Source organism: Pseudophryne corroboree, chromosome 1 (assembly GCF_028390025.1).
Source record: "Pseudophryne corroboree isolate aPseCor3 chromosome 1, aPseCor3.hap2, whole genome shotgun sequence".
In the NCBI taxonomy this organism is placed as follows: Eukaryota; Metazoa; Chordata; class Amphibia; order Anura; family Myobatrachidae; genus Pseudophryne; species Pseudophryne corroboree.
The window spans coordinates 693,262,278-693,290,211 of NC_086444.1; the positions used below are offsets into that span (position 1 = coordinate 693,262,278).

Here is a 27,934-nt window from a genome sequence, read left to right on the forward strand (position 1 = left end):
CTCCTATCAGCTGGATCCTTGAGGGCGGCCGTATCAGGAGACGGTAACGCCACTTGTTTGGATAAATGTGTGAGCGCCTTGTCCACCCTAGGGGGTGTTTCCCAGCGCGCCCTAACCTCTGGCGGGAAATGGTATAACGCCAATAACTTCTTTGAAATTAGCAGTTTTTTTATCAGGGGTAACCCACGCTTCATCACACACGTCATTCAATTCCTCTGATTCAGGAAAAACTACAGGTAGTTTTTTCAGACCCCACATAATACCCCTTTTTGTGGTACTTGCAGTATCAGAGATATGCAAAGCCTCCTTCATTGCCGTGATCATATAACGTGTGGCCCTACTGGAAAATACGTTCGTTTCTTCACCGTCGACACTAGATTCGGTGTCCGTGTCTGGGTCTGTGTCGACCGACTGAGGCAAAGGGCGTTTTACAGCCCCTGACGGTGTTTGAGACGCCTGTACAGGTACTAACTGGTTTTTCCGGTCGTCTCATGTCGTCAACCGACTTTTGCATCGTGCTGACATTATCACGTAATTCCATAAACAAAGCCATCCATTCCGGTGTCGACTCCCTAGGGGGTGACATCACCATTACCGGCAATTGCTCCGCCTCCACACCAACATCGTCCTCATACATGTCGACACACGTACAGACACAGCAGACACACAGGGAATGCTCTGATAGAAGACAGGACCCCACTAGCCCTTTGGGGAGACAGAGGGAGAGTTTGCCAGCACACACCAAAGCGCTATAATTATATAGGAACAACCTTATATAAGTGTTGTTTCCTTATAGCTGCTTAAAATAAGAATTTACTCACCGGTAATTCTATTTCTCGTAGTCCGTAGTGGATGCTGGGAACTCCGTAAGGACCATGGGGAATAGCGGGCTCCGAAGGAGGCTGGGCACTCTAGAAAGATCTTAGACTACCTGGTGTGCACTGGCTCCTCCCACTATGACCCTCCTCCAAGCCTCAGTTAGGTACTGTGCCCGGACGAGCGTACACAATAAGGAAGGATTTTGAATCCCGGGTAAGACTCATACCAGCCACACCAATCACACCGTACAACTCGTGATATGAAACACAGTTAACAGCATGAAACAATAGAGCCTCTCAACAGATGGCTCAACAATAACCCGATTTAGTTAACAATAACTATGTACAAGTATTGCAGATAAACCGCACTTGGGATGGGCGCCCAGCATCCACTACGGACTACGAGAAATAGAATTACCGGTGAGTAAATTCTTATTTTCTCTAACGTCCTAGTGGATGCTGGGAACTCCGTAAGGACCATGGGGATTATACCAAAGCTCCCAAACGGGCGGGAGAGTGCGGATGACTCTGCAGCACTGAATGAGAGAACTCCAGGTCCTCCTCAGCCAGGGTATCAAATTTGTAGAATTTTGCAAACGTGTTTGCCCCTGACCAAGTAGCTGCTCGGCAAAGTTGTAAAGCCGAGACCCCTCGGGCAGCCGCCCAAGATGAGCCCACCTTCCTTGTGGAATGGGCATTGACAGATTTTGGCTGTGGCAGGCCTGCCACAGTATGTGCAAGCTGAATTGTACTACAAATCCAACGAGCAATAGTCTGCTTAGAAGCAGGAGCACCCAGCTTGTTAGGTGCATATAGGATAAACAGCGAGTCAGATTTTCTGACTCTAGCCGTTCTGGAAACATATATTTTCAGTGCCCTGACAACGTCTAGCAACTTGGAGTCCTCCAAGTCCCTAGTAGCCTAGGCACCACAATAGGCTGGTTCAGGTGAAACGCTGACACCACCTTTGGGAGAAACTGGGGACGAGTCCTCAATTCTGCCCTATCCATATGGAAAATCAAATAAGGGCTTTTACAAGACAAAGCCGCCAACTTTGATACTCGCCTGGCAGAAGCCAAGGCCAATAACATAACCACCTTCCACGTGAGATATTTCAGATCCACGGTTTTTAGTGCTTCAAACCAATGTGATTTTAAGAAACTCAACACCACGTTGAGATCCCAAGGTGCCACAGGAGGCACAAACGGGGGCTGACTCTGCAGCACTCCTTTTATAAATGTCTGAACTTCAGGTACTGAAGCTAGTTCTTTTTGAAAGAAAATCGACAGAGCCGAGATCTGTACCTTAATGGAACCCAATTTAAGGCCCATAGTCACTCCTGCTTGCAGGAAATGCAGAAATCGACCTAGTTGAAATTCCTCTGTTGGGGCCCTTTCGGCCTCACACCATGCAACATATTTTCGCCATATGCGGTGATAATGAGTTGCTGTAACCTCTTTCCTGGCTTTAGTAAGCGTAGGAATGACTTCCTCCGGAATGCCCTTTTCCTTCAGGATCCGGCGTTCAACCGCCATGCCGACAAACGCAGCCGCGGTAAGTCTTGGAACAGACAGGGCCCCTGCTGCCGCAGGTCCTGTCTGAGTGGCAGAGGCCATGGGTCCTCTGATATAAATTCTTGAAGTTCTGGGTACCAAGCTCTTCTTGGCCATCCACGAGTATCGTTCTTACTCCTCGCCTTCTTATTATTCTCAGTACCTTTGGTATGAGAGGCAGAGGGGAGAACACATAAACCGACTGGTACACCCACGGTGTTACCAGAGCGTCCATAGCTATCGCCTGAGGGTCCCTTGACCCGGTGCAATATCTTTTATAGCTTTTTGTTGAGGCGGGACGCCATCATGTCCACCTGTGGCCTTTCCCAATGGTGTACAATCCTATTGGAAGACTTCTGGAGGAAGTCCCCATTCTCCCGGGTGGAGGTCGTGTCTGTTGAGAAGATCTGCTTCCCAGTTGTCCACTCCGGGAATGAACACTGCTGACAGTGCTAACACATGATTTTCCGCCTATCGGAGAATCCTTGTGGCTTCTGCCATCGCCATCCTGCTTCTTGTGCCGCCCTGTTGGTTTACATGGGCGACTGCCGTGATGTTGTCTGATTGGAGCAGTACCGGCTGGTTTTGAAGCAGAGGCCTTGCCGGCCTCAGGGCATTGTAAATGGCCCTCAGGTCCAGAATATTTATGTGTAGGGAAATAACCTGACTTGACCAAAGTCCCTGGAAATTTCTTCCCTGTGTGACTGCCTCCCAGCCTCAAAGGCTGGGAATCCATGGTCACTAGGACCTAGTCCTGTATGCCGAACCTGCGGCCCTCTTGAAGATGGGCACTCTGCAGCCACCACAGTAGAGATACCCTGGTCCTTGGAGACAGGGTTATCAGCCTATGCATCGGAAGATGCGATCCGGACCACTTGTCCAACAGGTCCCTCTGAAAAGTTCTTGTATGGAACCTGCCTAATGGGATTGCTTCGTAGGAAGCTACCATTTTTCCCAGGACTCGCGTGCAATGATGCACCGCTACCTATTTTGGCTTCAGGAGGTCTCTGACTAGAGATGACAACTCCTTGGCTTTCTCCTCCGGGAGAAACACTATTTCTGGTTTATGTCCAGAACCATCCCCAGGAACAGTAGACGTGTCATAGGAACCAGCTGTGACTTTGGACTGTTTAGAATCCAACCATGCTGTTGTAGCACTTTCCAAAATAGTGCTACCCCGACTACCAACTGCTCCTTGGACCTCGCCCTTATAACGAGATTGTCCAAGTACGGGATAATTACAACTCCCTTTTTTTGAAGGAGTATCAACATTTCGGCCATTACCTTGATAAAACACCCTCGGTGCCATGTACAGTCCAAACGGCAGTGTCTGGACTTGGTAATGGTAATCCTGTACCACAAATCTGAGGTACTCCTGGCGAGGATGGTAAATGGGGACATGCAGGTAAGCATCCTTGATGTCCCAGGATACCATGTAATCCCCCTCGTCCAGGCTTGGAATAACCGCCCTGAGCGATTCCATCTTGAACTTGAATTTTTGTGTTCAAGGATTTTAAATATAAAATGGGTCACACCGAACCATGCGGTTTCGGTACCCCAACCCGTGTGGAATAGTAACCCCGTCCTTGTTGAAGTAGGGGCACCTTGAGTATTACCTGCTGGGAATACCGCTTATTAATTGCCTCTAGCACAGCCTCCCTGCCTGAGGGAGTTGTCAGCAAGGCATATTTTAGGAAACGGCTGGGGGGAGACATCTCGAATTCCAGCTTGTACCCCTGAAATACTACTTGAAAGAAACAGGGATCCACCTGTGAGCGAGCCCACTAATTGCTGAAATTTTTGAGACGGCCCCCCACCGTACCTGGCTACACCTGTGGAGCACCCGCGTCATGGTGTGGCCTCACAGGAGGCGGGGGAAGAATCTTGATTCTGGGAACAGGCTGACTGGTGCAGCTTTTTTCCCTCTACCCTTGTCTCTGTACAGAAAGGAAGCGCCATTTGTTTCTGAAGCCGAAAGGACTGTACCTTTGTCTGTGAGGAAACCTGAGGTAAAATTATTTCTTCCCAGCAGTTGCTGTGGATACGAGGTCCCAGAGACCATCCCCAAATAATTCCTCACCCTTATAAGGCTCTCTATGCGCTTTTTAAGTCAGCATCACCTGTCCAGTGACAGGTCTCTAATACCCTCCTGACAGAATGGACATTACATTTATTTTGGATGCCAGCCGGCAAAATATCCCTCTGTGCATCCCCCATATATAAGACGACGTCTTTAATATGTTTTTATGTTTGCCAACTAGTATCCCTGTTTGACAGGGTCACCGACCACGCTGCAGCAGCACTATCTGCAGGTCTCAGTCTAGTACCTGAGTGTGTAAATACAGACTTCAGGATAGCCTCCTGTTTTTTATCAACAGGTACCTATTAAAGTGGCCGTATCCTAAGACGGCAGTGCCACCTTTTTTGACAAACGTGTGAGCGCCTTATCCACCCTAGGGGATATCTCCCAGCGTAACTTATCCACCTGGCGGGAAAGGGTACGCCATCAGTAACTTTTTATAAATTACCAGTTTCTTAACGGGGGAACCCACGCTTTCACACACTTCATTTATTCATCTGATGGGGGAACAAAACACTGCCTGTTTTTTCTCCCCAAACCTAAAACCCATTTTTAGAGGTGCTTGGGTTAAAGTCAGAAATGTATAACACATTTTTTATTGCCGGGATCACGTCACGGATGTTCCTAGTGGATTGTGTATATGTCTCCACCTTGTCGACACTGGAGTCAGACTCCGTGTCGACATCTGTGTCTGCCATCTGAGAGAGCGGGCGTTTTTGAGCCCCTGATGGCCTTTGAGACGCCTGGGCAGGCGCGGGCTGCGAAGCCGGCTGTCCCACAGCTGTTACGTCATATGTAAGGAGTTGACACTGTCGGTTAATACCTTTCACCTATCCATCCACTCTGGTGTCGGCCCCACAGGGGGCGACATCACATATATCGGCCTCTGTTCTGTCACCATATAAGCCTCCTCATTCAACATGTCGACACAGCCGTACCGACACACCGCAGACACACAGGGAATGCTCTAAACGAGGACAGGACCCACAAAAGCCCTTTGGGGGGACAGAGTAAGAGTATGCCAGCACACACCAGAGCGCTATATATATATACAGGGACTAACTGAGTTATGTCCCTAATAGCTGCTTTTTATATAATATACTGTATACAGTGCCAATTTTAATGCCCCCCCTCTCTTTTCCCTCTTACTGTACTGTAGAATTGCAGGGAAGAGCCAGGGAGCTTCCTTCCAGCCGAGCTGTGAGGGAAAAATGGCGCCAGTGTGCTGAGGAGATAGGCTCCGCCCCTTTTTCGCGGCCTATTCTCCCGTTTTTTATGGAATTCTGGCAGGGGTATTTACCTCATATATAGCCCCTGGGGCCATATATTGAGGTATTTTAGCCAGCCAAGGTGTTTTTATTGCTGCCTCAGGGCGCCCCCCCCAGCGCCCTGCACCCTCAGTGACCGGAGTGTGAAGTGTGTGAGAGGAGCAATGGCGCACAGCTGCAGTGCTGTGCGCTACCTTGGTGAAGACAGAGTCTTCATGCCGCCGATTTTCCGGACCATCTTCTTGCTTCTGGCTCTGTAAGGGGGACGGCGGCGCGGCTCCGGGACCGAACATCAAGGCTGGGCCTGCGGTCGATCCCTCTGGAGCTAATGGTGTCCAGTAGCCTAAGAAGCCCAATCCGGCTGCAAGCAGGCGAGTTCGCTTCTTCTCCCCTTAGTCCCTCGCTGCAGTGAGCCTGTTGCCAGCAGGTCTCACTGAAAATAACAAATTCTAAGACTATAACTTTCTAAGAGCTCAGGAGAGCCCCTAGTGTGCATCCAACCTCGGCCGGGCACGAAATCTAACTGAGGCTTGGAGGAGGGTCATAGTGGGAGGAGCCAGTGCACACCAGGTAGTCTAAGATCTTTCTAGAGTGCCCAGCCTCCTTCGGAGCCCGCTATTCCCCATGGTCCTTACGGAGTTCCCAGCATCCACTAGGACGTTAGAGAAATATATATAATATCGCCAAAAAATGCCCCCTCTCTGTTTTTTACCCTGTTTCTGTAGTGCAGTGCAGGGGAGAGCCTGGGAGCCTTCCTAGCAGCGGAGCTGTGTAGGAAAATGGCGCTGTGTGCTGAGGATAGGCCCCGCCCCCTATTCCGGCGGGCTCTTCTCCCGGTTTTTCTGAGACCTGGCAGGGGTGAAATACATCCATATAGCCTCATGGACTATATGTGATGTATTCTTTTTAGCCAGAAAGGTATTAACATTGCTGCCCAGGGCGCCCCCCCCAGCGCCCTGCACCCTCAGTGACCGCCGGTGTGAAGTGTGCCTGAGCGCAATGGCGCACAGCTGCAGTGCTGTGCGCTACCTCATGAAGACTGAAAAGCCTTCAGCCGCCGGTTTCTGGACCTCTTCTTACTTCGGCATCTGCAAGGGGGTCGGCGGCGCGGCTCCGGTGACCCATCCAGGCTGTACCTGTGATCGTCCCTCTGGAGCTAGTGTCCAGTAGCCTAAGAAGCAAATCCATCCTGCACGCAGGTGAGTTCACTTCTTCTCCCCTAGGTCCCTCGTTGCAGTGAGCCTGTTGCCAGCAGGACTCACTGAAAATAATAAAACTATCAAAACTTTTACTCTAAGCAGCTCTTTATGAGAGCCACCTAGATTGCACCCTGCTCGGATGGGCACAAAAACCTAACTGAGGCTTGGAGGAGGGTCATAGGGGGAGGAGCCAGTACACACCACCTAGTGGTCAAACTTTTAAATTTTGTGCCCTGTCTCCTGCGGAGCCGCTATTCCCCATGGTCCTGACGGAGTCCCCAGCATCCACTAGGACGTCAGAGAAAAAAAAAAAAAAAGAATCAACTTTTGATCCCGCATCCTCAAATGCTTCTATAAAATCTTGCGTGTGTCTTTTGGACCATAATATATCTGAAATGACTAACCGTAAACCTAATATACAACCAAACTTGACGTCCTTGGAGAGAAAAGCTATGAAGACTCTCTTCCAACAAGAATTTGATTATCCGTCCCGCTGATAAAGGGGGCGGAGTAGGGCTCCAGGATTTGTGTGATTACAGAGCTGAAACTATGCGAAAATTACAAGACAGTGATACTTATTGTTGACTTAAATCGGATCCAACTCAGCTCTTTAAAAAGGATCTTAGAGAGTGTTTATTGATGGTGAAAGACAGCCTCCTTATTAGTGAGGAACTCTGATATTCTACTTCCAGATTTCCCTAAAACACCACTAATGTATACACTCCCTTGGTAGGCCAATCATATCAGCTCGTGACTCTTTGTTTCAGCCTTCTTCTATTCTTATTGATTTAGTACTTCAGCCATTGGTACAGAAACATAAGAATTTTCTATTAGATACAACCATGTTACTTAACAAATTAAGTGCATTTGGGTCTATACCTGATAATGCGTGGCTGATAAGTGTTGATGTATCAAGTTTGTATACGGTTATCCCCCATGGGGGCGGTATAAGAGCAGTGAGGAATATGCTGTTGACCGATGCTACACTCAAATCAGTATATGTGGATTTCCTTATTGATTTATTAACATTTGTGTTAACCAAAAATTATTTTCTTTTTGACTGTATTTATTATTTACAGCGTACTGGCTGCGCAATGGGGTCCTCTGTGGCCCCGGCTTATGCAAATTGTTTTATGTTTGACAGTGAAAGAGTTATTTTTCAGTGATGACTATTAGTTCCAGAATATTGTTTTATACACAGTTTATAGACTATTTCTAATCTGGAATGGTACTCAGAAATCATTCATTGAGTTAATCCTGAAAATTAACTCGTCCGAGACTCGTCAAATTGAATTTTAATATGAATCGTGAACAGCTGGATTTTCTGGACGTAACGATCAAAGTGATTGGTGGTAATATTTCTACGTCTGTCTTTTCTAAAGCGACAGACCGTAATACATTATTGCACATGAATAGTTGTCACCCCAAAAAGTTGAAGTTGGGACTTTCGTATTCACAGATTATCCATATTGCAAGGCTCAATGACCAATTGGATGTCGCTATGGTCAAGTTAGATTAACTAATTGAGAAGTTTGTGAATAGAGGATATTCACTGCAATCTCGTGTCAACACAAAAAAGAAAGTGTTGGCATTAAACCGCAGTGGTTACCTTTGGCTAATAGGTTCCCAGTCGTGACTAAATACCATAATCGGTCTCCGAAAATTGAGCGGATCAGTAAGGATCTCTGGCCTATCATCAAAACAGATGAAGGTATTGGTCTTTCTAATACAACTATTATGCCTTGTCATAGGCGTAATAAAAATTTACGAGATTAGCGAGAACAGATATTTCTGATTACAACAAGGAGGAACATTTTCTCTCACATAAAAAATGGGGTTGTTTCAGATGTTCATGTACTACTTGTCAATATTTAATACAGGGCGATACATTTTTTCATCCACATTCTGGAAAGGAGTATCAAATTCGTCACCACCTTGATTGTAATAGTGTATATGTGGTATACCAGATAATTTGCCCATGCGGCATGTCATAACGGAAAAACACAGTGCAAGTTTAAAGAGCGCATGTCAGCTCACCGATCAGCAATTAGGGCTGCTGTTGGATGTGGTACCAGCAAACAGCCGGTAGACCGGCATTTTGCAGAAAATGGTCAGTTTTACCAGTCTGAGATACCGCATGATTGATCATGTTCCTGTAACAGGAGGTTCGGACAGAAACTTGATGCTCCTACAGTGTGAGAATCGATGGATACATCGATTGAATGTAGTTAGCCTGAAGGGGTTAAATGATTATATACAGTGGTCATGTTTCCTTTAAATTATCTATCGCCAATTGCTGACATTAAGGTTCATTTTTCCACTATATACATAATTTTTTTGGGTCAGTGTATAGCAGCTGTTTATACATCGTCTAAATTATGTTATGATGGGATGGTCTTCATAATGAGGCTTTACAAGTATGGATTGCTGAGTACATATTTATAACATATTTATAAGGTATATCCATAGTATTACGGTATTCAATGTGTCATCTTGCTCTATATTGTACTTTTAGCTACATTATGGATTACTTTGTTACATTATTTTTCAGTGTGGCTGTGTGTCAGCGGGTTGCTATGGTGATGGGCTCACTGTATGTCAGCCGCTGGATGTGCGCCATTACGCAATGCTCCTTGTGCGGCTCCGGGACTGGCGGCTTACTTCCGGGATGACGGAGGGGGCTGGCGTCCCGCATGTATCGTCATGGAGGTCACTGGGGGTGGTTTCCCGAATTGTATGTTGTTTTTAAAAGAGGATTTTGGTACTTACCGATAAATCCAATTCTCTGAATCCTCTAGGGGACACTGGAATCCTATACGGTAGGGGTGTGAAGCTTGCAACCGGAGGTGTGGCACAACCTAAAATTAGCATTGTCTGCACAGCCGGCTCCTCCACCTTCACATCCCTCCTCCCTCAGTTTGGAAAATTTGACTGAGAGAATAGAACATGATACTATAGCACATGGCGAGGAACTGAACCGTACAACATACCAAAACAGCATCCCAGAAACTCTTAACCGAAAAACTAACGCTGTTTGCACGAACTGTTTGAACAAAGCAGGTTGACAGCACCAAGGCGGGCGTCCAGTGTCCCCTAGAGGATTCAGAGAAATGGATTTATCGGTAAGTACCAAAATCCTCTTTTCTCTTTCATCCACCAGGGGACACTGGGACGTCCCCTACTGTATAGGACTCCAAAGTTATCCCCCAGGGAGGGAGTGCTGTCGGTGGCCTGCAAAACTAAACGTCTGAACTTAGAGTCTCCGGACGCAAAGGTATCAAACTTGTAAAATTTTGCGAACGTGTTGGTTGAGGACCACGTCGCCGCTCTGCAAAGTTGAGTAGTGGAAGCACCTCTGGCAGCCGCCCATGAGGCACCCACTGATCGGGTGGTATGAGCTCCCGTTTGAACCGGAAACCTGTTTGCCACAGGAAATAATAAGAATTTACTTACCGATAATTCTATTTCTCATAGTCCGTAGTGGATGCTGGGGACTCCGTAAGGACCATGGGGAATAGCGGCTTCCCAGGAGACTGGGCACATCTAGAGAAAGCTTTAGGACTATCTGGTGTGCACTGGCTCCTCCCCCTATGACCCTCCTCCAAGCCTCAGTTAGGATACTGTGCCCGGACGAGCGTACACAATAAGGAAGGATTTTGAATCCCGGGTAAGACTCATACCAGCCACACCAATCACACCGTATAACCTGTGATCTGAACCCAGTTAACAGCATGATAACAGAGGAGCCTCTGAAAGATGGCTCACAACAATAATAACCCGATTTTTGTAACAATAACTATGTACAAGTATTGCAGACAATCCGCACTTGGGATGGGCGCCCAGCATCCACTACGGACTATGAGAAATAGAATTATCGGTAAGTAAATTCTTATTTTCTCGAACGTCCTAAGTGGATGCTGGGGACTCCGTAAGGACCATGGGGATTATACCAAAGCTCCCAAATGGGCGGGAGAGTGCGGATGACTCTGCAGCACCAAATGAGAGAACTCCAGGTCCTCCTCAGCCAGGATATCAATTTTGTAGAATTTTACAAACGTATTTGCTCCTGACCAAGTAGCTGCTCGGCAAAGTTGTAAAGCCGAGACCCCTCGGGCAGCCGCCCAAGATGAGCCCACCTTCCTTGTGGAGTGGGCATTTACAGATTTTTGGCTGTGGCAGGCCTGCCACAGAATGTGCAAGCTGAATTGTACTACAAATCCAACGAGCAATAGTCTGCTTAGAAGCAGGAGCACCCAGCTTGTTGGGTGCATACAGGATAAACAGCGAGTCAGATTTCCTGACTCCAGCCGTCCTGGAAACATATATTTTCAGGGCACTGACAACGTCTAGCAACTTGGAGGCCTCCAAGTCCCTAGTAGCCGCAGGCACCACAAATAGGTTGGTTCAGGTGAAACGCTGAAACCACCTTGGGGAGAAACTGAGGACGAGTCCTCAATTCCGCCCTGTCCGAATGGAAAATCAGATAAGGGCTTTTTCAGGATAAAGCCGCCAATTCTGACACGCGCCTGGCCCAGGCCAGGGCCAACAGCATGACCACTTTTCATGTGAGATATTTTAACTCCACAGATTTAAGTGGTTCAAACCAATGTGACTTTTGGAACCCAAAACTACATTGAGATCCCAAAGTGCCACTGGAGGCACAAAAGGAGGCTGTATATGCAGTACCCCTTTTACAAACGTCTGAACTTCAGGGACTGAAGCTAGTTCTTTTTGGAAGAAAATTTACAGGGCCGAAATTTGAACCTTAATGGACCCCAATTTCAGGCCCATAGACACTCTTGTTTGCAGGAAATGTAGGAATCGACCCAGTTGAATTTCCTCCGTCGGGCCTTACTGGCCTCGCACCACGCAACATATTTTCGCCAATTGCGGTGATAATGTTTTTGCGGTTAAATCCTTCCTGGCTTTGATCAGGATAGGGATGACTTCATCCGGAATGCCTTTTTTCCTTCAGGATCCGGCGTTCAACCGCCATGCCGTCAAACGCAGCCGCGGTAAGTCTTGGAACAGACAGGGTCCTTGCTGGAGCAGGTCCCTTCTTAGAGGTAGAGGCCACGGATCCTCCGTGAGCATCTCTTGAAGTTCCGGTTACCAAGTCCTTCTTGGCCAATCCGGAACCACGAATATAGTGCTTACTCCTCTCCATCTTATCAATCTCAGTACCTTGGGTATGAGAGGCAGAGAAGGGAACACATACCCTGACTGGTACACCCACGGTGTTACCAGAGCGTCTACAGCTTATTGCCTGAGGGTCCCTGGACCTGGCGCAATACCTGTCGAGTTTTTAATCATGTGGAAGACTTCTGGGTGAAGTCCCCACTCTCCCGGGTGGAGGTCGTGCTGAGGAAGTCTGCTTCCCAGTTGCCCACTCCCGGAATGAATACTGCTGACAGTGCTATCACATGATTTTCCGCCCAGCGAAGAATCCTTGCAGCTTCTGCCATTGCCCTCCTGCTTCTTGTGCCACCCTGTGTTTACGTGGGTGACTGCCGTGATGTTGTCCGACTGGATCAACACCGGCTGACCTTGAAGCAGAGGTCTTGCTAAGCTTAGAGCATTGTAAATGTCCCTTAGCTTCAGGATATTTATGTGAAGTGATGTCTCCAGGCTTGACCATAAGCCCTGGATATTCCTTCCCTGTGTGACTGCTCCCCAGCCTCGCAGGCTGGCATCCGTGGTCACCAGGACCCAGTCCTGAATGCCTAATCTGCGGCCCTCTAGAAGATGAGCACTCTGCAACCACCACAGGAGGGACACCCTTGTCCTTGGTGACAGGGTTATCCGCTGATGCATCTGAAGATGCGACCCGGACCATTTGTCCAGCAGGTCCCACTGGAAAGTTCTTGCGTGGAATCTGCCGAATGGGATTGCTTCGTAGGAAGCCACCATTTTACCCAGAACCCTTGTGCATTGATGCACTGAGACTTGAATCGGTTTTAGGAGGTTCCTGACTAGCTCGGATAACTCCCTGGCTTTCTCCTCCGGGAGAAACACCTTTTTCTGGACTGTGTCCAGGATCATCCCTAGGAACAGAAGACACGTCGTCGGAACCAGGTGCGATTTTGGAATATTGAGAATCCAATCGTGCTGCCGCAACACTACCTGAGATAGTGCTACACCGACCTCCAACTGTTCCCTGGATCTTACCCTTATCAGGGAATTGTCCAAGTAAGGGATAACTAAAATTCACTTCCTTCGAAGGAATATCATCATTTCGGCCATTACCTTGGTAAAGACCCGGGGTGCCGTGGACCATCCATACGGCAGCGTCTGAACTGATAGTGACAGTTCTGTACCATAAACCTGAGGTACCCTTGGTGAGAAGGGTAAATTTTGACAAGAAGGTAAGCATCCTTGATGTCCCGAGACATCATGTAGTCCCCTTCTTCCAGGTTCGCAATCACTGCTCTGAGTGACTCAATCTTGAATTTGAACCTCTGTATGTAAGTGTTCAAAGATTTTAGATTTAGAATCGGTCTCACCGAGCCGTCCGGCTTCGGTACCACAACAGTGTGGAATAATACCCCGTTCCCTGTTGCAGGAGGGGTATCTTGATTATCACCTGCTGGGAATACAGCTTGTGAATGGCTTCCAAAACTGTCTCCCTGTCAGAAGGAGACATCGGTAAAGCCGACTTTAGGAAACGGCGAGGGGGAGACGTCTCGAATTCTAATTTGTACCCCTGAGATATCACCTGAAGGATCCAGGGGTCTACTTGCGAGTGAGCCCACTGCGCGCTGAAATTCATTGAGACGGGCCCCCCACCGTGCCTGATTCTGCTTGTAAAGCCCCAGCGTATACTGAGGGCTTGGCAGAGGCGGGAGAGGGTTTCTGTTCCTGGGAACTGGCAGATTCCTGCAGCCTTTTTCCTCTCCCTCTGTCACAGGGCAGAAATGAGGAACCTTTTGCCCGCTTGTCCACGAAAAGACTGCGCCTAATAATACGGCGTCTTCTCATGTTGAGAGGCGACCTGGGGTACAAACGTGGAATTCCCAGCTGTTACCGTGGCCACCAGGTCTGAAAGACCGACCCCAAATAACTCCTCCCCTTAATAAAGCAATACTTCCAAATGCCGTTTGGAATACGCATCACCTGACCACTGACGTGTCCATAACCCTCTACTGGTAGAAATGGACAACGCGCCTAGACTTGATGCCAGTCGGCAAATATTCCGCTGTGCATCACGCATATATAGAAATGCATCTTTTAAATGTTCTATAGGCAAAAATATACTGTCCCTATCTAGGGTATCAATATTTTCAGTCAGGGAATCCGACCACGCCAACCCAGCACTGCACATCCAGGCTGAGGCGATTGCTGGTCGCAGTATAACACCAGTATGTGTGTAAATACCTTTTAGGATACCCTCCTGCTTTCTATCAGCAGGATCCTTAAGGACGGCCATCTCAGGCGACGGTAGAGCCCTTACAAGCGTGTGAGCGCTTTATCCACCCTAGGGGGTGTTTCCCAACTCACCCTAACCTCTGGCGGGAAAGGATATAATGCCAATAACATTTTAGAAATTATCAGTTGTTATCGGGGGAAACCCACGCATCATCACACACCTCATTTAATTTCTCAGATTCAGGAAAACTACAGGTAGTTTTTCCTCACCGAACATAATACCCCTTTTTTGGTGGTACTCGTATTATCAGAAATGTGTAAAACATTTTTCATTGCCTCAATCATGTAACGTGTGGCCCTACTGGAAGTCACATTCGTCTCTTCACCGTCGACACTGGAGTCAGTATCCGTGTCGGCGTCTATATCTGCCATCTGAGGTAACGGGCGCTTTAGAACCCCTGACGGCCTACGAGACGTCTGGACAGGCACAAGCTGAGTAGCCGGCTGTCTCATGTCAACCACTGTCTTTTATACAGAGCTGACACTGTCACGTAATTCCTTCCAACAGTTCATCCACTCAGGTGTCGACCCCCTAGGGGGTGACATCACTATTACAGGCAATCTGCTCCGTCTCCACATCATTTTTCTCCTCATACATGTCGACACAAAAGTACCGACATACAGCACACACACAGGGAATGCTCTGATAGAGGACAGGACCCCACTAGCCCTTTGGGGAGACAGAGGGAGAGTTTGCCAGCACACACCAGAGCGCTATATATATACAGGGATAACCTTATATAAGTGTTTTTCCCCTTATAGCTGCTGTATAGTTAATACTGCGCCTAATTAGTGCCCCCCTCTCTTTTTTAACCCTTTCTGTAGTGTAGTGACTGCAGGGGAGAGCCAGGGAGCTTCCCTCCAACGGAGCTGTGAGGGAAAATGGCGCCAGTGTGCTGAGGAGAGAAGGCCGCCGATAAGGGGGCGGAGCCTATCTCCCGTTTTTCTATGTATTCTGGCAGGGGTTAAATGCATCCATATAGCCCAGGAGCTATATGTGATGCATTTTTTTTGCCATCCAAGGTGTTTTTATTGCGTCTCAGGGCGCCCCCCCCCAGCGCCCTGCACCCTCAGTGACCGAAGTGTGAAGTGTGCTGAGAGCAATGGCGCACAGCTGCAGTGCTGTGCGCTACCTTGTTGAAGACAGGACATCTTCTGCCGCCGATTTTCCGGACCTCTTCTGCCTTCTGGCTCTGTAAGGGGGCCGGCGGCGCGGCTCTGGGACCCATCCAAGCTGGGCCTGTGATCGTCCCTCTGGAGCTAATGTCCAGTAGCCTAAGAAGCCCAATCCACTCTGCACGCAGGTGAGTTCGCTTCTTCTCCCCTTAGTCCCTCGATGCAGTGAGCCTGTTTGCCAGCAGGTCTCACTGAAAATAAAAAACCTAATCTAAAACTTTCACTAAGAAGCTCAGGAGAGCCCCTAGTGTGCACCCTTCTCGTTCGGGCACAGAGATCTAACTGAGGCTTGGAGGAGGGTCATAGGGGGAGGAGCCAGTGCACACCAGATAGTCCTAAAGCTTTCTTTAGATGTGCCCAGTCTCCTGCGGAGCCGCTATTCCCCATGGTCCTTACGGAGTCCCCAGCATCCACTTAGGACGTTAGAGAAATAAGCTTGCCGAATGGCAAGTCTAATCCATCTAGACAAAGACTGCTTAGATGCTGGCCAACCCTTCTTTGGTCCATCATAAAGAACAAACAAATGGTCCGACTTTCTGAAGGACGACGTAACTTGTACGTATACCCGTAAAGCTCGAACAACATCCAAGGACCCGTCCCCATCTGCGAGACCCCAATTAGCTGGTTTACGTGAAACCCCGAAACAACCTTAGAAAGGAAATCTGCTCTTGTACGGAGTTCTGCCCTATCCTCATGAAAAATTAAAAAAGGGACTCTTACAAGATAAGGCTCCCAACTCAGAATCCCGCCTGGCCGAAGCCAAGGCAAGCAATAATGTGACCTTCCAAGAGAGAGATTTCAGGTCTGTTCTTGCTATCTCAAAAATTCCAACACCAAATGTAAGTCCCATGGCGCAGTGGGAGGACGCAAAGGGGGTTGGATCCTCAGAACCCCTTGAAAAAAGGTTTGAACCTCTGGCAAGGATGCTAACCGCTGTTGAAATAGGATGGAGAGAGCCGAAATTTGAACCTTCAGAGAGCCCAGCCTCAGTCCTACCTCTAGACCGGCCTGCAGGAAAAGTAGAAATCTAGATAAGTGGAAGTTCGTTGAATTCCACCCACGTTCTTGACACCAGTCCATGTATCGCTTCCAAATCCTGTAGTAGTGCATGGCTGTGACCGGCTTCCTAGCGGCAATCATCGTAGGAATTGCCGTTCTTGGTATCCCTCTGTTCCTTATGATCCGGGTTTCAATAGCCACGCCGTTAAAAGCAGCCTGTTCAGGTCTGGGTGGTGGAACGGTCCCTGAGATAGCAGGTCCTCTCTCTGAGGTAACTGCCAAGGATCTTCCGCTAGTAACCCTCGCAAGTCTGAGTACCAATTCCTGCGGGGCCAATCTGGTACGATTAGAATCGGCCACACTCGTTCTCGTTTCAACCTTTTCAGAACCCTGGGTATGAGTGGGAAAGGTGGAAAAATGTAAACCTTCCTGTAACACCAAGGAAGTGTTATTGCATCCACTCCTTCTGCTGCTGGATCTCTTGTCCTGGACACACATCTGAGCAGCTGATGGTTTTCCGAGACGCCATTAGGTCTACTTGAGGTAGACCCCATCTCCTCACCACCATGTCGAAAATACCGCTGATGTAGGCACCACTCTCCCGGATGCATGTCCTGGCGACTGAGATAATCTGCTTCCCAGTTCTCGACACCTGGAATGAACACTGCCGAGAGGATGATGTTTCGCCTTTCTGCCCACAACAAGATCTTTGTGGCTTCATTTAACGCCATCCTGCTCTTTGTTTCTCCTTGACGGTTTATGTATACCGTCATCGTCCAACTGTATCTTAATGTGTTGACCCATGACTAGGTCTTCGGCTAAGAGAAGCGCATTGTAAACTGCTCTTCGTTCGAGAATGTTTATGGGTAGGCTGCTCTAGAGTAGGGTCCATCTGCCCTGAAACTGATCCTCCTCTAAGACGGCACCCCAACCTCTGAGACTGGCGTCCGTTGTCAGGATCCTCCAATCCCAAATGCCGAATCTCTTGCCTGCTGCGAGATTCCTGTGCAACGACCACCAAATTAAGGAGGTTCGTATGCGCGGTGGGGATTCTTCGATGTAAAAGAATACAAGAAAATACGGTAAAGATTAACTGCGCCCCTAGATGGCCGCAGTGAGGGCGAATAAGGAGGAGAGGTCACTCTCTCTCCACCAAAGCAATACAAAAAGTCCGCCTTCTACTGCGCTATCCGTAAGTCTTAAAATGGAAATACTGTCAGTCTTTCAACAAAACCCCAAACCCCAAATGGGGGGAGAATGGACAGTTCAGATTGTTCAAAATGGAAATAGTAGAATGTCACAAATGTAGGTGATTGATAGATGTATATCATGAGGGGATGTCAGGAAAGTTCTCAACTGGTACGCACCGTACTCACATGTACAATGTGCGTGAAGTGTCCATAAAAGGTAACTTTTTCCTTCCGGACTACCGTGAGGTCCGATACTCCTCCTTCCCTTTAATCGCCCCTCGTGAGACAAGAAATAGAAAACAGAGGCAGGACCCAAATGGTGTAATGCGTTCGTGGGACCAATTTTTATAGAGTATGTGTAGTGATCTTATTATTTAAACGAGAAACGTACCACACTTACATAAAAACACAATAAATACTCCTATAAAAGGTATCTTTAAAAGCCAAGAAGGTGAGGCGTACCCCAAACTCACGTTCTGTGGGAGTTTTGCAGACACATCAAGGTTTCTTAAGAAGATGGTTTCCTGCTTCTTCTTTAAACAATTCTCATTGGAACCATGAAGTTCATGAAAACCCACAGAAGAAATAACTTTTATGATATGTCCATTTATTGGGGAAAAGTGTCAAAATTTTTTATAATATAAAACAATGTCCAAACATGGATCACCATGCATAAACCATGGAGGAAAAATCCCCAATACTGGGAGGTAGTAATGGAAAAACACAGACCTAGGGTGCGGTAAATCCGGATTCCCACACTCCTAGGGACTGATCTCCTGGCTACCGCGGTGAACCTCCTTTACCACCAACGCGTTTCGACTGAAGAGTCTTTGTCAAGGTGCAGCTAGGTGGTGGATCATGCAGGAATAAATACCCTGCAGCATGGTGACTCCCCTTTATTGGGGGGCGGGTCAAAAAAAATGATTAAAAATGTGATGGGAATTGGTTGCATCCATATGTATAATGGGTGCTAACTCCTTATATGATGTGCTAATGATTATAAGCTTAATGAAGAAAAAAAACTGTGCTTAAAAACCGCATTTAAACGGTAAAAAAAAAAGACTAATTTGCGGCGTGCGTTCCACCGTCGTGGAACGCATGCCACTTCTGCCGGAAGTGAACTGGAACAGGTCTCCTGTAATAACCGCACCTGGCGTGGTTCAAAATGCAGCAAACCACACCATGGGTAGGACACAGCAGCGAAGCGACAACATCACGCTGGTCCCGCTGGAAAGACAGGGAGAGCAAGGCATGTCTCGTTTCGGCGTGTGTTCCACACCGCGTGGAGCGCACGCTACTCCCGCCGGAACCGTTGCCAGGGAGACATCGTTGCTATAGCGACGCAATGTAGAACGAAGTGCGGCTAGAGGGAGTGACGTGTCTCCGTAATGCAGGGCACGCTCGCAGGAAGATCACAGAAAGGCCAAATTCTAATGTAATGGTGTGCGTTCCACGTAGGTGGAACGCATGCGGAGGTTTCCTGAGATGGCGTGGCCGTTTACTTGGCGACATATGCAAAACAGCATTGCAGGTAAAAAAGGTACCTCATTTAAAAAGTGCGGACCTAAATTGAAAAATGAAATATTCAATGCAGAAGGGGTCCTAAACATGATCATGCTGTTTTGCATATGTCGCCAAGGAAACGGCCACGCCATCTCGGGAAACCTCCTAGTGTGTTCCACCTACGTGGAACGCACACCATTACATTAGAATTTGGCCTGTGATCTTCCTACGAGCGTGCCCTGCATTACGGAGACACGTCACTCCCTCTAGCCGCACTTCGTTCTACATTGCGTCGCTATAGCAACGATGTCTCCCTGGCAACGGTTCCGGCGGGAGTAGCGTGCGCTCCACGCTGTGTGGAACGCACGCCGAAACGAGACATGCCTTGCTCTCCCTGTCTTTCCAGCGGGACCAGCGTGAAGTTGTCGCTTCGCTGCTGTGTCCTACCCATGGTGTGGTTTGCTGCATTTTGAACCACGCCAGGTGTGGTTATTACAGGAGACCTGTTCCAGTTCACTTCCGGCGGAAGTGGCATGCGTTCCACGACGGTGGAACGCACGCCGCAAATTAGTCTTTTTTACCGTTTAAATGCGGTTTTTAAGCAGTTTTTTCTTCATTAAGCTTATAATCATTAGCACATCATATAAGGAGTTAGCACCCATTATACATATGGATGCAACCAATTCCCATCACATTTTTAATCATTTTTTTGACCCGCCCCCCAATAAAGGGGAGTCACCATGCTGCAGGGTATTTATTCCTGCATGATCCACCACCTAGCTGCACCTTGACAAAGACTCTTCAGTCGAAACGCGTTGGTGGTAAAGGAGGTTCACCCCGGTAGCCAGGAGATCAGTCCCTAGGAGTGTGGGAATCCGGATTTACCGCACCCCAGGTCTGTGTTTTTCCATTACTACCTCCCAGTATTGGGGATTTTTCCTCCATGGTTTATGCATGGTGATCCATGTTTGGACATTGTTTTATAATATAAAAAATTTTATGACACTTTTCCCCAATAAATGGACATATCATAAAAGTTATTTCTTCTGTGGGTTTTCATGAACTTCATGGTTCCAATGAGAATTGTTTAAAGAAGAAGCAGGAAGCCATCTTCTTAAAGAAACCTTTATGTGTCTGCAAAACTCCCACAGAACGCGAGTTTGGGGTACGCTTCACCTTCTTGGCTTTTAAAGATACCTTTACAGGAGTATTTGTGTTTTTATGTAAGTGTGGTACGTTTCTCGTTTAAATAATAAGATCACTACACATACTCTATAAAAATTGGTCCCACGAACGTATTACACCATTGGGGTCCTGCCTCTGTTTTCTATTTCTTGTCTCACGAGGGGCGATTAAAGGGAAGGAGGAGTATCGGACCTCACGGTAGTCCGGAAGGAAAAAAAGATACCTTTATGGACACTTCACGCACATTGTACATGCGAGTACGGTGCGTACCCGTTGAGAACTTTCCTGACATCCCCTCATGATATACATCTATCAATCACCTACATTTGTGACATTCTACTATTTCCATTTTGAACAATCTGAACTGTCCATTCTCCACCCATTTGGGGTTTTGTTGAAAGACTGACAGTATTTCCATTTTAAGACTTACGGATAGCGCAGTAGAAGGCGGACTTTGTTTTTCTTCGATGTAAAAGCCAGTGTGACCCTGCTCCCTGAGCAATGAGGTTCATCTGGAATGGTCGGGAATGAAGTCTGCCGTACTGGAGAGCTTCGAAAGACGCCACCATCTTCCCGAGAAGTTGCACACAGAGGTGTAGAGAAACAGTGTGTGACCTCAGTACCTGAGCCACTAATCTCTGTAGGTCCTGGACCTTGTTCCCTAGTAGGAATACTCTCAATTGTACCGTGTCTAAGATGAGACCGAGGAATTAAATCTGTTGAGTTGGCATGAGGTTGGATTTCTGGAAATTCACAATCCACTCATGTTGAATGAGAAATTGATGAGATGTCTGAACATCCTTGATCAACTGTTCCCGAGAAGATGCCTTGATTAGTAGATCGTCAAGATAAGGTATAATCGTGACCCTCAACAGTCAATTCTGCAACCCTGATTGCCACGATCTTCGTAAATATTCTTGGGGCCGATGATAGACCGAACAGCAAGGCCCTGAATTGGTAGTGATCCGTCACCAGTGCGAACCTTAAGTAAGCCTGGTGAGGGGCCCAGATTGGTATATGCAGATATGCATCCTTTATGTCCATGGATACCATGAACTCGCCTTGTTATAAGCCTGCAATGACCGACTGGATTGATTCCATCTTGAATTTGTAGACCCTTAGAAACTGGTTTAAAACGTTTAAATTGAGTATCGGCCTGACCGTCCAATCTGGCTTTGGCAAGACAAAAAGATTGGAATAGAAACCCATTCCTCTCGGAGAGGCGGGAACCGGAATAATGACCTCTGACCGTAGCAATTTTTTAATTGCTGTCAGTAATGCTTTTGCTTTCTGAGGGCACAGAGGCAATCCCGTTGTAAAAAACTGACTGTGAGGCCTCTGTTGAAAATCCAGTTTGTACCCCTGGGAGATTAGGTGGTTTATCCAAAGTTCTGGTGAGGTTTTGGCCCAGATGTCCCGAAAACCTTCCAGACATGCACCCACCAAGGGGGACCCCAGGTGAGCTGGTAGGCCGTCATGCCACGGTTTTGTCAGCAGGTTTATCCTGCTTTCTATGTGCTGCCTGTGAGCGGCCTCTACCTCTGCCCCCACGTACTTGTGTACCGAAACCTCTTCCTCGGGCTCGAAAGGACTGAACTAAATGAATTAAACGCTGGTCCCGAATAGCCTCTCCTAACCTCTGGAGTGGCTCTCGTATAAGGAGTAGGCAGAAAAGTGGACTTCCCTGCTGTAGCTTGCAAAATCCACTTGTCCAACTCTGGACCGAAAAGCATCTCACCCCCAAAGGGGATGGATTCTACCGCCTTCTTGGTGTCAGAGTCTCCTTGCCATTCTCTGAGCCATAAAATCCATCTAGCCGATATGGCTGATGCAGAGATGCGCGATGCTATCATGCTAATATCCTTAGAGGCTTGACACAAGTATGAAGCGGATTCCCGAATGTGTTCCGCCAGTTGGGTAATTTCTTCCAAGCTATTTTCCTCCTCGATAGCCTGTACAATACGTCCAGACCATGCTCCCATGGCCTTGTTAACCCAAGCACAGACGATCGTAGGCCTCTGTGCTGCACCAGCTGCTACAAAAAGTGAATTTAAAGCTGCGTCAACTTTACGATCTGAAGCACCCTTCAAAGTCGTTACATAAGGTATTGGTAAGATTGTCTTTGACAACCTTCCTAGTGAAGCATCCACTACTGGTGGAGTCTCCCACCTATCCATTACACCCTTAGGTAGGGGATAAGTTACTTGAAACCTCTTCGGAAATTGAAAACATTTGTCAGGTTGTTTCCAAGCTTCCTCAGAGATGGGAGGGATTTAAAAATAGGAAACACTGCTGAACGCGGTTTTTAGGATTCGAACAATTCGAAATCCTCTGGCTCCTTTAAATCTTCTACCTTAAAGTTCAGAATCTCCTTTACCGCGTCAATTAAAGAATCAAGACCCGAAATTGCCGTGTCTTCTTCCGGAAAATTGGCGTCTAGGTTGGATTCAATTAACTCACCTTCCTCTGTATCAATGAGAATACCCTCTTCCTCCTCTGATTACTGTATAATAGGAAGAGGTCTTTTAACAGCCTTGCGCACATTCGCTTCTGCGGGCGGTGTTAACACGATGAGAAATTCCTCCATTGTCTTTGAGAATCCCGCAGCCCATTCCGATTGCTGCTTACGTGATTCTGCCATCTCCTTGGAAATTCTATTTGCAAGGTTGTCTTCCCATGAGCCAGAGCACTGTTCCCAGGTGGAGCGTCCTTGTCTAAGCAGGAGTCGCACACCCCGGAACTGCCAACCCGCGTGCTCTTCTTGTTACACTTCGTACAAACATAACAGGTCTTGGAGGCCTTGGTTGGCGCTTTAGACATGTTGTTTGAAACCCTTACCAGGGTATTACGCAGCGCTTTCACCCTTTAAACTAGGAAGAGAAAGACTGTGAGAGATGACGGAAACAAAGGTATTGGATCCGGCTGGAATTATGTTTCCCGTCCTTATATAGAAAAAGGATCAAAGGAAAAAATAAATAAATTGAATTCAATAAATTTAAAAAAAAAAAAAAAAAAAAAAAAATGTAAAACAGCAGCCGAATTGCAACCCTCACCACAACTGTAAATCGGCAACGATGGTAGAGTTGGTATCCACTTGCTTCCTAATATTTTCTTCAGGATCTTTGTAGTAGAATTCCTTTGAAAATATAAATAATTATTATTTTTCAGGAGATCCTCACAGTACATAAGTTTCACCAGCAGAGGGAGCTGATACTATAACAAAAATCCCTCTGATACTAATGCTGCTTTCAGATCGCAAATGCCGGATCCCACCCGGTAAGAGAAACGTGGGATCCGGCATTTGCGCTCCTTTGCTGGCTTTCTGACCCGGCAATATACCGGGTCGGTTGCCATAGCAGCGGTGGGGGCGCAGCAGCAGCAGGGGTGGAGGCGGCGCTGGGAGATGAGCTCATCTCCTGCGCCGCCTCTCCCTATGCTGTGAATGGGAGCCGTGTCGCATCGGAACGGCTCCCATTCACACTGCACCTGACCCGGTATTCAACCCGGTAATAACCCTTCTTTTTTACTGGGTTGAATTACCGGGTCAGGCGACCCGCTAATTCAGCAAAGGAGCTTTCACATCTCACACTGACCCGTTTCGACACAGCAATATGCCGTGTCGATACCGGGTTATTTGTGCCATGTGAAAGGGGTATAAGTCTCTGACCGTAGCTCGCCAGCAGAGGGAGCTGTTGCCATCATAAAAGTCCCTCTTCCATCCTATTCGTTAATACAGAAGAAGGCGAAGTTATCTATTAATTCATATTGGCACCTGTATGGGATAATTAAGAAGCCCGCTATTGGAATAACGTGGACCCTAAACAAAATTCCCCTGTTGGTCCCACTGAAACCGGAGCCCTGGCGCCAGAGTCCGCACTCGCGCTACACAGAGTGCTATGTCTCTGCCTCCCCCGTTACCTCAATATCCCCCTGCACGCGGCTGAGGGATCTCCTCAGCCGCGCTACACCACACACTGCAGCGGCCCTCCCCGCCGGTGGGCGCGCGCCGGGAACCGCTCTTACTATGTCCCTTAGCGGCGCCGCACAGCGCTCATGCCTCCAGTGTAGGAACACCGCGCAAACTGCTGCTGAGAGGAGGAGGGGGTGGCGCCTTATGTAAAAACTAGCCATTTTAGTCTTGGGAATAAAATACCAATAAAAAAAAATAAAAATGAAAACTACAGTACGGTTAACTGTTGGTCCTGTACTCACTCAGATGCTGTGAAATGAAGGATCTCCTGTGGAGAGATGCAGGTCCCTTCAATAGGGAACTTTGTCTCTCCAATATATAAGTATGCCTTGTCTCCCTTTTATTAGGTGGACGCAGCACACTGTTTTAGAAATTTTAGTCAGGAGCTCAGTGCTCCACGTACTGTACCTCCAGCACAATTTTTCAAACTGAGGGAGGAGGGATATGAAGGGGGAGGAGCCGGCTGTGCAGACAATGCTAATTTTAGATTGTGCCACACCTCCGGCTGCAAGCTTCACACCCCTACTGTGTAGGACTCTATTGTCCCCTAGTGGATGAAAGAGAAAGTAAGATGTTTTTCATTCATTTGTATCCTGAAGACGGTAATAACACTGAAACGTTGACCAGACCTGTGACTCTGTTTTCATTATAAGTGGAGTGCCGCACATGGGGATCTACATATGCTGTGTGTCACGGACATTGCAATGAGGGCACCCACGTAGATTTACACTAATGGAGTGCCGGACATTGGGTGAAAATATATATGTCTATTTGATATAGGTTCCTTAATGCGCTATTATTAAATCAGTATGGTAAAAAGGGTTGTTTATACAATTTTATAAATTCATAACTTAAACTAAACATTTCTTTCTAATTAGGTAAAATAACCTGCCTTTGCTTAAAGAGAATTCTTTCAATTATTTCCATCATCATAGTATGGAAAGTCTATTGTCTAAGAATTAGTAAGTATACGATATTACTAAGATACTGATTAAATAGAACATTATGGAGTCTTTCAACAGATAACCATTATTTAAATAACAATTAAGGTTGTCATTCATGGTAAAATAATGTAATCTCTTTTTTAAAAAGATTTTTTCAATCTGATAATTATGAATCATCTTTTGAACTACATATTATGCTATGATGGATTAAATATGTTGTTTATAAAATATTCAAATTACCAGATGTATTGTGTATTAAGATACTTTTTCTCCTTTCTTACACCCAGACACCCCTGAAGAAGTCGCCATAGACGAAACAAAATATAATTTATTGTATTATCACTGTATTTATAAAAACTGAACAAACATACACGTTTTTAAAGCAGTTGACTTTTTTGTCAGAAACAATTATAAAAATGTATTTTTTAATATGTTATTTTGCAATTTAATAAAATATGTTTTTGACATTCGGGGGTGTGCGTTTATAAGGTACTAACAGGGCATCCTCAGTTCATATACATAAATATTGGAATGTCCATTTAATAAGAGCGCTCCTCAGAGATAAATAGACAGATAGATAGATATAATCACAGAGCTCAGCACTCATCATAATAAACCGCAGGGTTTTAGTTCAAGAACTGATCAATGCATGTAGGCTTGCAAGGGACCAAATTTCTATGCAAGTCTTACACTATCACTCAAAATTATAAACCAGTTAACTGCTATTACATTAGAAAAAAACTTTAAATATGCTAACTGGTATAAAGCTCACCTGCCAACTGATTTATGGCTTATAAAAGGTAAGAGTCTCCAATCATAGCTGCTGCAAAACTACTCGGAAGACAGCTGAGTTTTAAGCCAGTTAGCATACCTAAAGTTTAATTCTAATATGATAGCAGTTACCTGGTTTATAATTCTGAGTGATAGAGTAGGACTTGATGTGAAATGAGGTCGCTTGACATGGGCTGCAAGCTTAAATGCACTAATTCATGTATTAAAACCCCACTGTTTACTATGGTGAGTTTATTATGGAGAGTACTGAGCGCTATGATTTTATTCATACAATGTGGTTGCCTGCTATTTTGCATCACGAACCTTGGTATCGCAAGGGCAGTTTTGCACCCCAAATCCGGGAATCGTGAGTGCAGTGGATTACTGTGTGAAATATTGTATTGTAAAATCTAGGAGCCAGGATGAAAACGTAGGAGCCAGACCACCGTGCCCCCGCAATAAAGAGAAACTAACTGAACCCCCCCCACCACATAACTGAACAGCTTCCCCTCCCACCCCCAGGCAAACCAACCCCCACAGCCACACAACCAAGGGGATATCCCCTGGCATATCAGCCCTCCGCATCCACACTGCACTACCCCCAAGCAAACAACAACAACCCACCTCCCCAGCGGCCACATTAATGAGCAACTAAACCCCACGGCCACACAAATGAGGGGATACCTCCAGCCAAACAACCACTCCGCAGTCTTCCCCTGGGCAGACAATCCTTCCTACCCTGTGGCCACAGCACTTTCCCTCCGAAGCCACAATCCATGGCCACGCCATCCCTTATTGGAGATCTCTATGCAGCTGGAATTTGGAGACCGCAGACAGAGCAGGCCGGAACAGACACTCCTGTGCAAGAAATGTCTGCCGCAATACAGGCATGCCTCCAAAAATCTCCGCTGGGGCTGTTAGAGCTGAAGAGGATATGCTCGCTCCCTCCCTCCCTCCCTCCCTCCCAAATCTGGTAGCTAGGCAGCAAAATCTACCTGGCCCCTGGGATTTGTCAAGCCCTGATAAATATATCACCATCCAGAGCCCAGTATTCCACGTAGAACAAGACAGCTGCACTCGAGCCCTCACGAATAATTTGTATAATGCATTTTAGGGGCGACAGTCGGCTCCAAAATCCAAGAAGTTCAAACACAAGGTTTGATCATCAACGTTTCAGTGCTTTATAGGCATTACCATCATCATAGAAACATAGAATTTGACGACATAAGAACCACTTGGCTCATCTGGTCTGCCCCTTTTTATTTATCCTTTAGGCAATCTCAACCCTTTTTGAACCTTAAATCATTACCATGGTAGAGACCAATATAATTTCAATACCTTGTTGATATCAATGGTCTCCAAGGCCAGCTGCCTGAGACGTTCTCTTCTGTCCCTGTTGCTTTCAGATGCAGATGCAACTCCACCGCTGCCGGTCTTTCCACCAGCTCTGTGTTGGAAATCCATGGCTGGAGAGGCTTAAGGGACACACAGGGGAAGAAAACTGTAAAGACACAATAAATAAAAGTGAAGGCCTAAAATAGGCAGCTTTTTTTTTTTTATATCCCTGTATTCCTCTGATAAGAAGCAGTATAGATGGAAGTTTGCATAAGGTGCAGCAGAAAACCTATATGCAAGTTTATTGCATTTCTCTATAGGGTTCAAGAACTCCATGAAGATGAGGCACCCATCATGCATCCAGTTCTCAGAAAATGGAAAGGGCTTTTATATACATAAAAGGTCAGGTTAAAATATAGGCTTTTCAGAGTTCCATCCCACTCAAGAACTGCCCTGCCACTCACTTTTTATCTTGTGAGGAAGAGAAATTCTCTCTCACCTGCTCAGAACTTTGAATA

At 46.9% G+C, this 27,934-nt stretch overlaps 1 protein-coding gene across 1 annotated transcript in view; it reads right to left on the reverse strand.

The window, feature by feature from the left end:
- Positions 1-27,934, reverse strand: part of SF3A2 (splicing factor 3a subunit 2) — a 142,114-nt gene that overhangs the window by 112,834 nt on the left and 1,346 nt on the right. The window contains exon 2 of the mRNA XM_063914788.1: positions 27,420-27,582. Within this exon, the coding sequence (XP_063770858.1) occupies positions 27,420-27,545 (126 nt within the window). The 5' untranslated portion in view covers positions 27,546-27,582. The remainder of the gene's footprint in view (positions 1-27,419; positions 27,583-27,934) is intronic.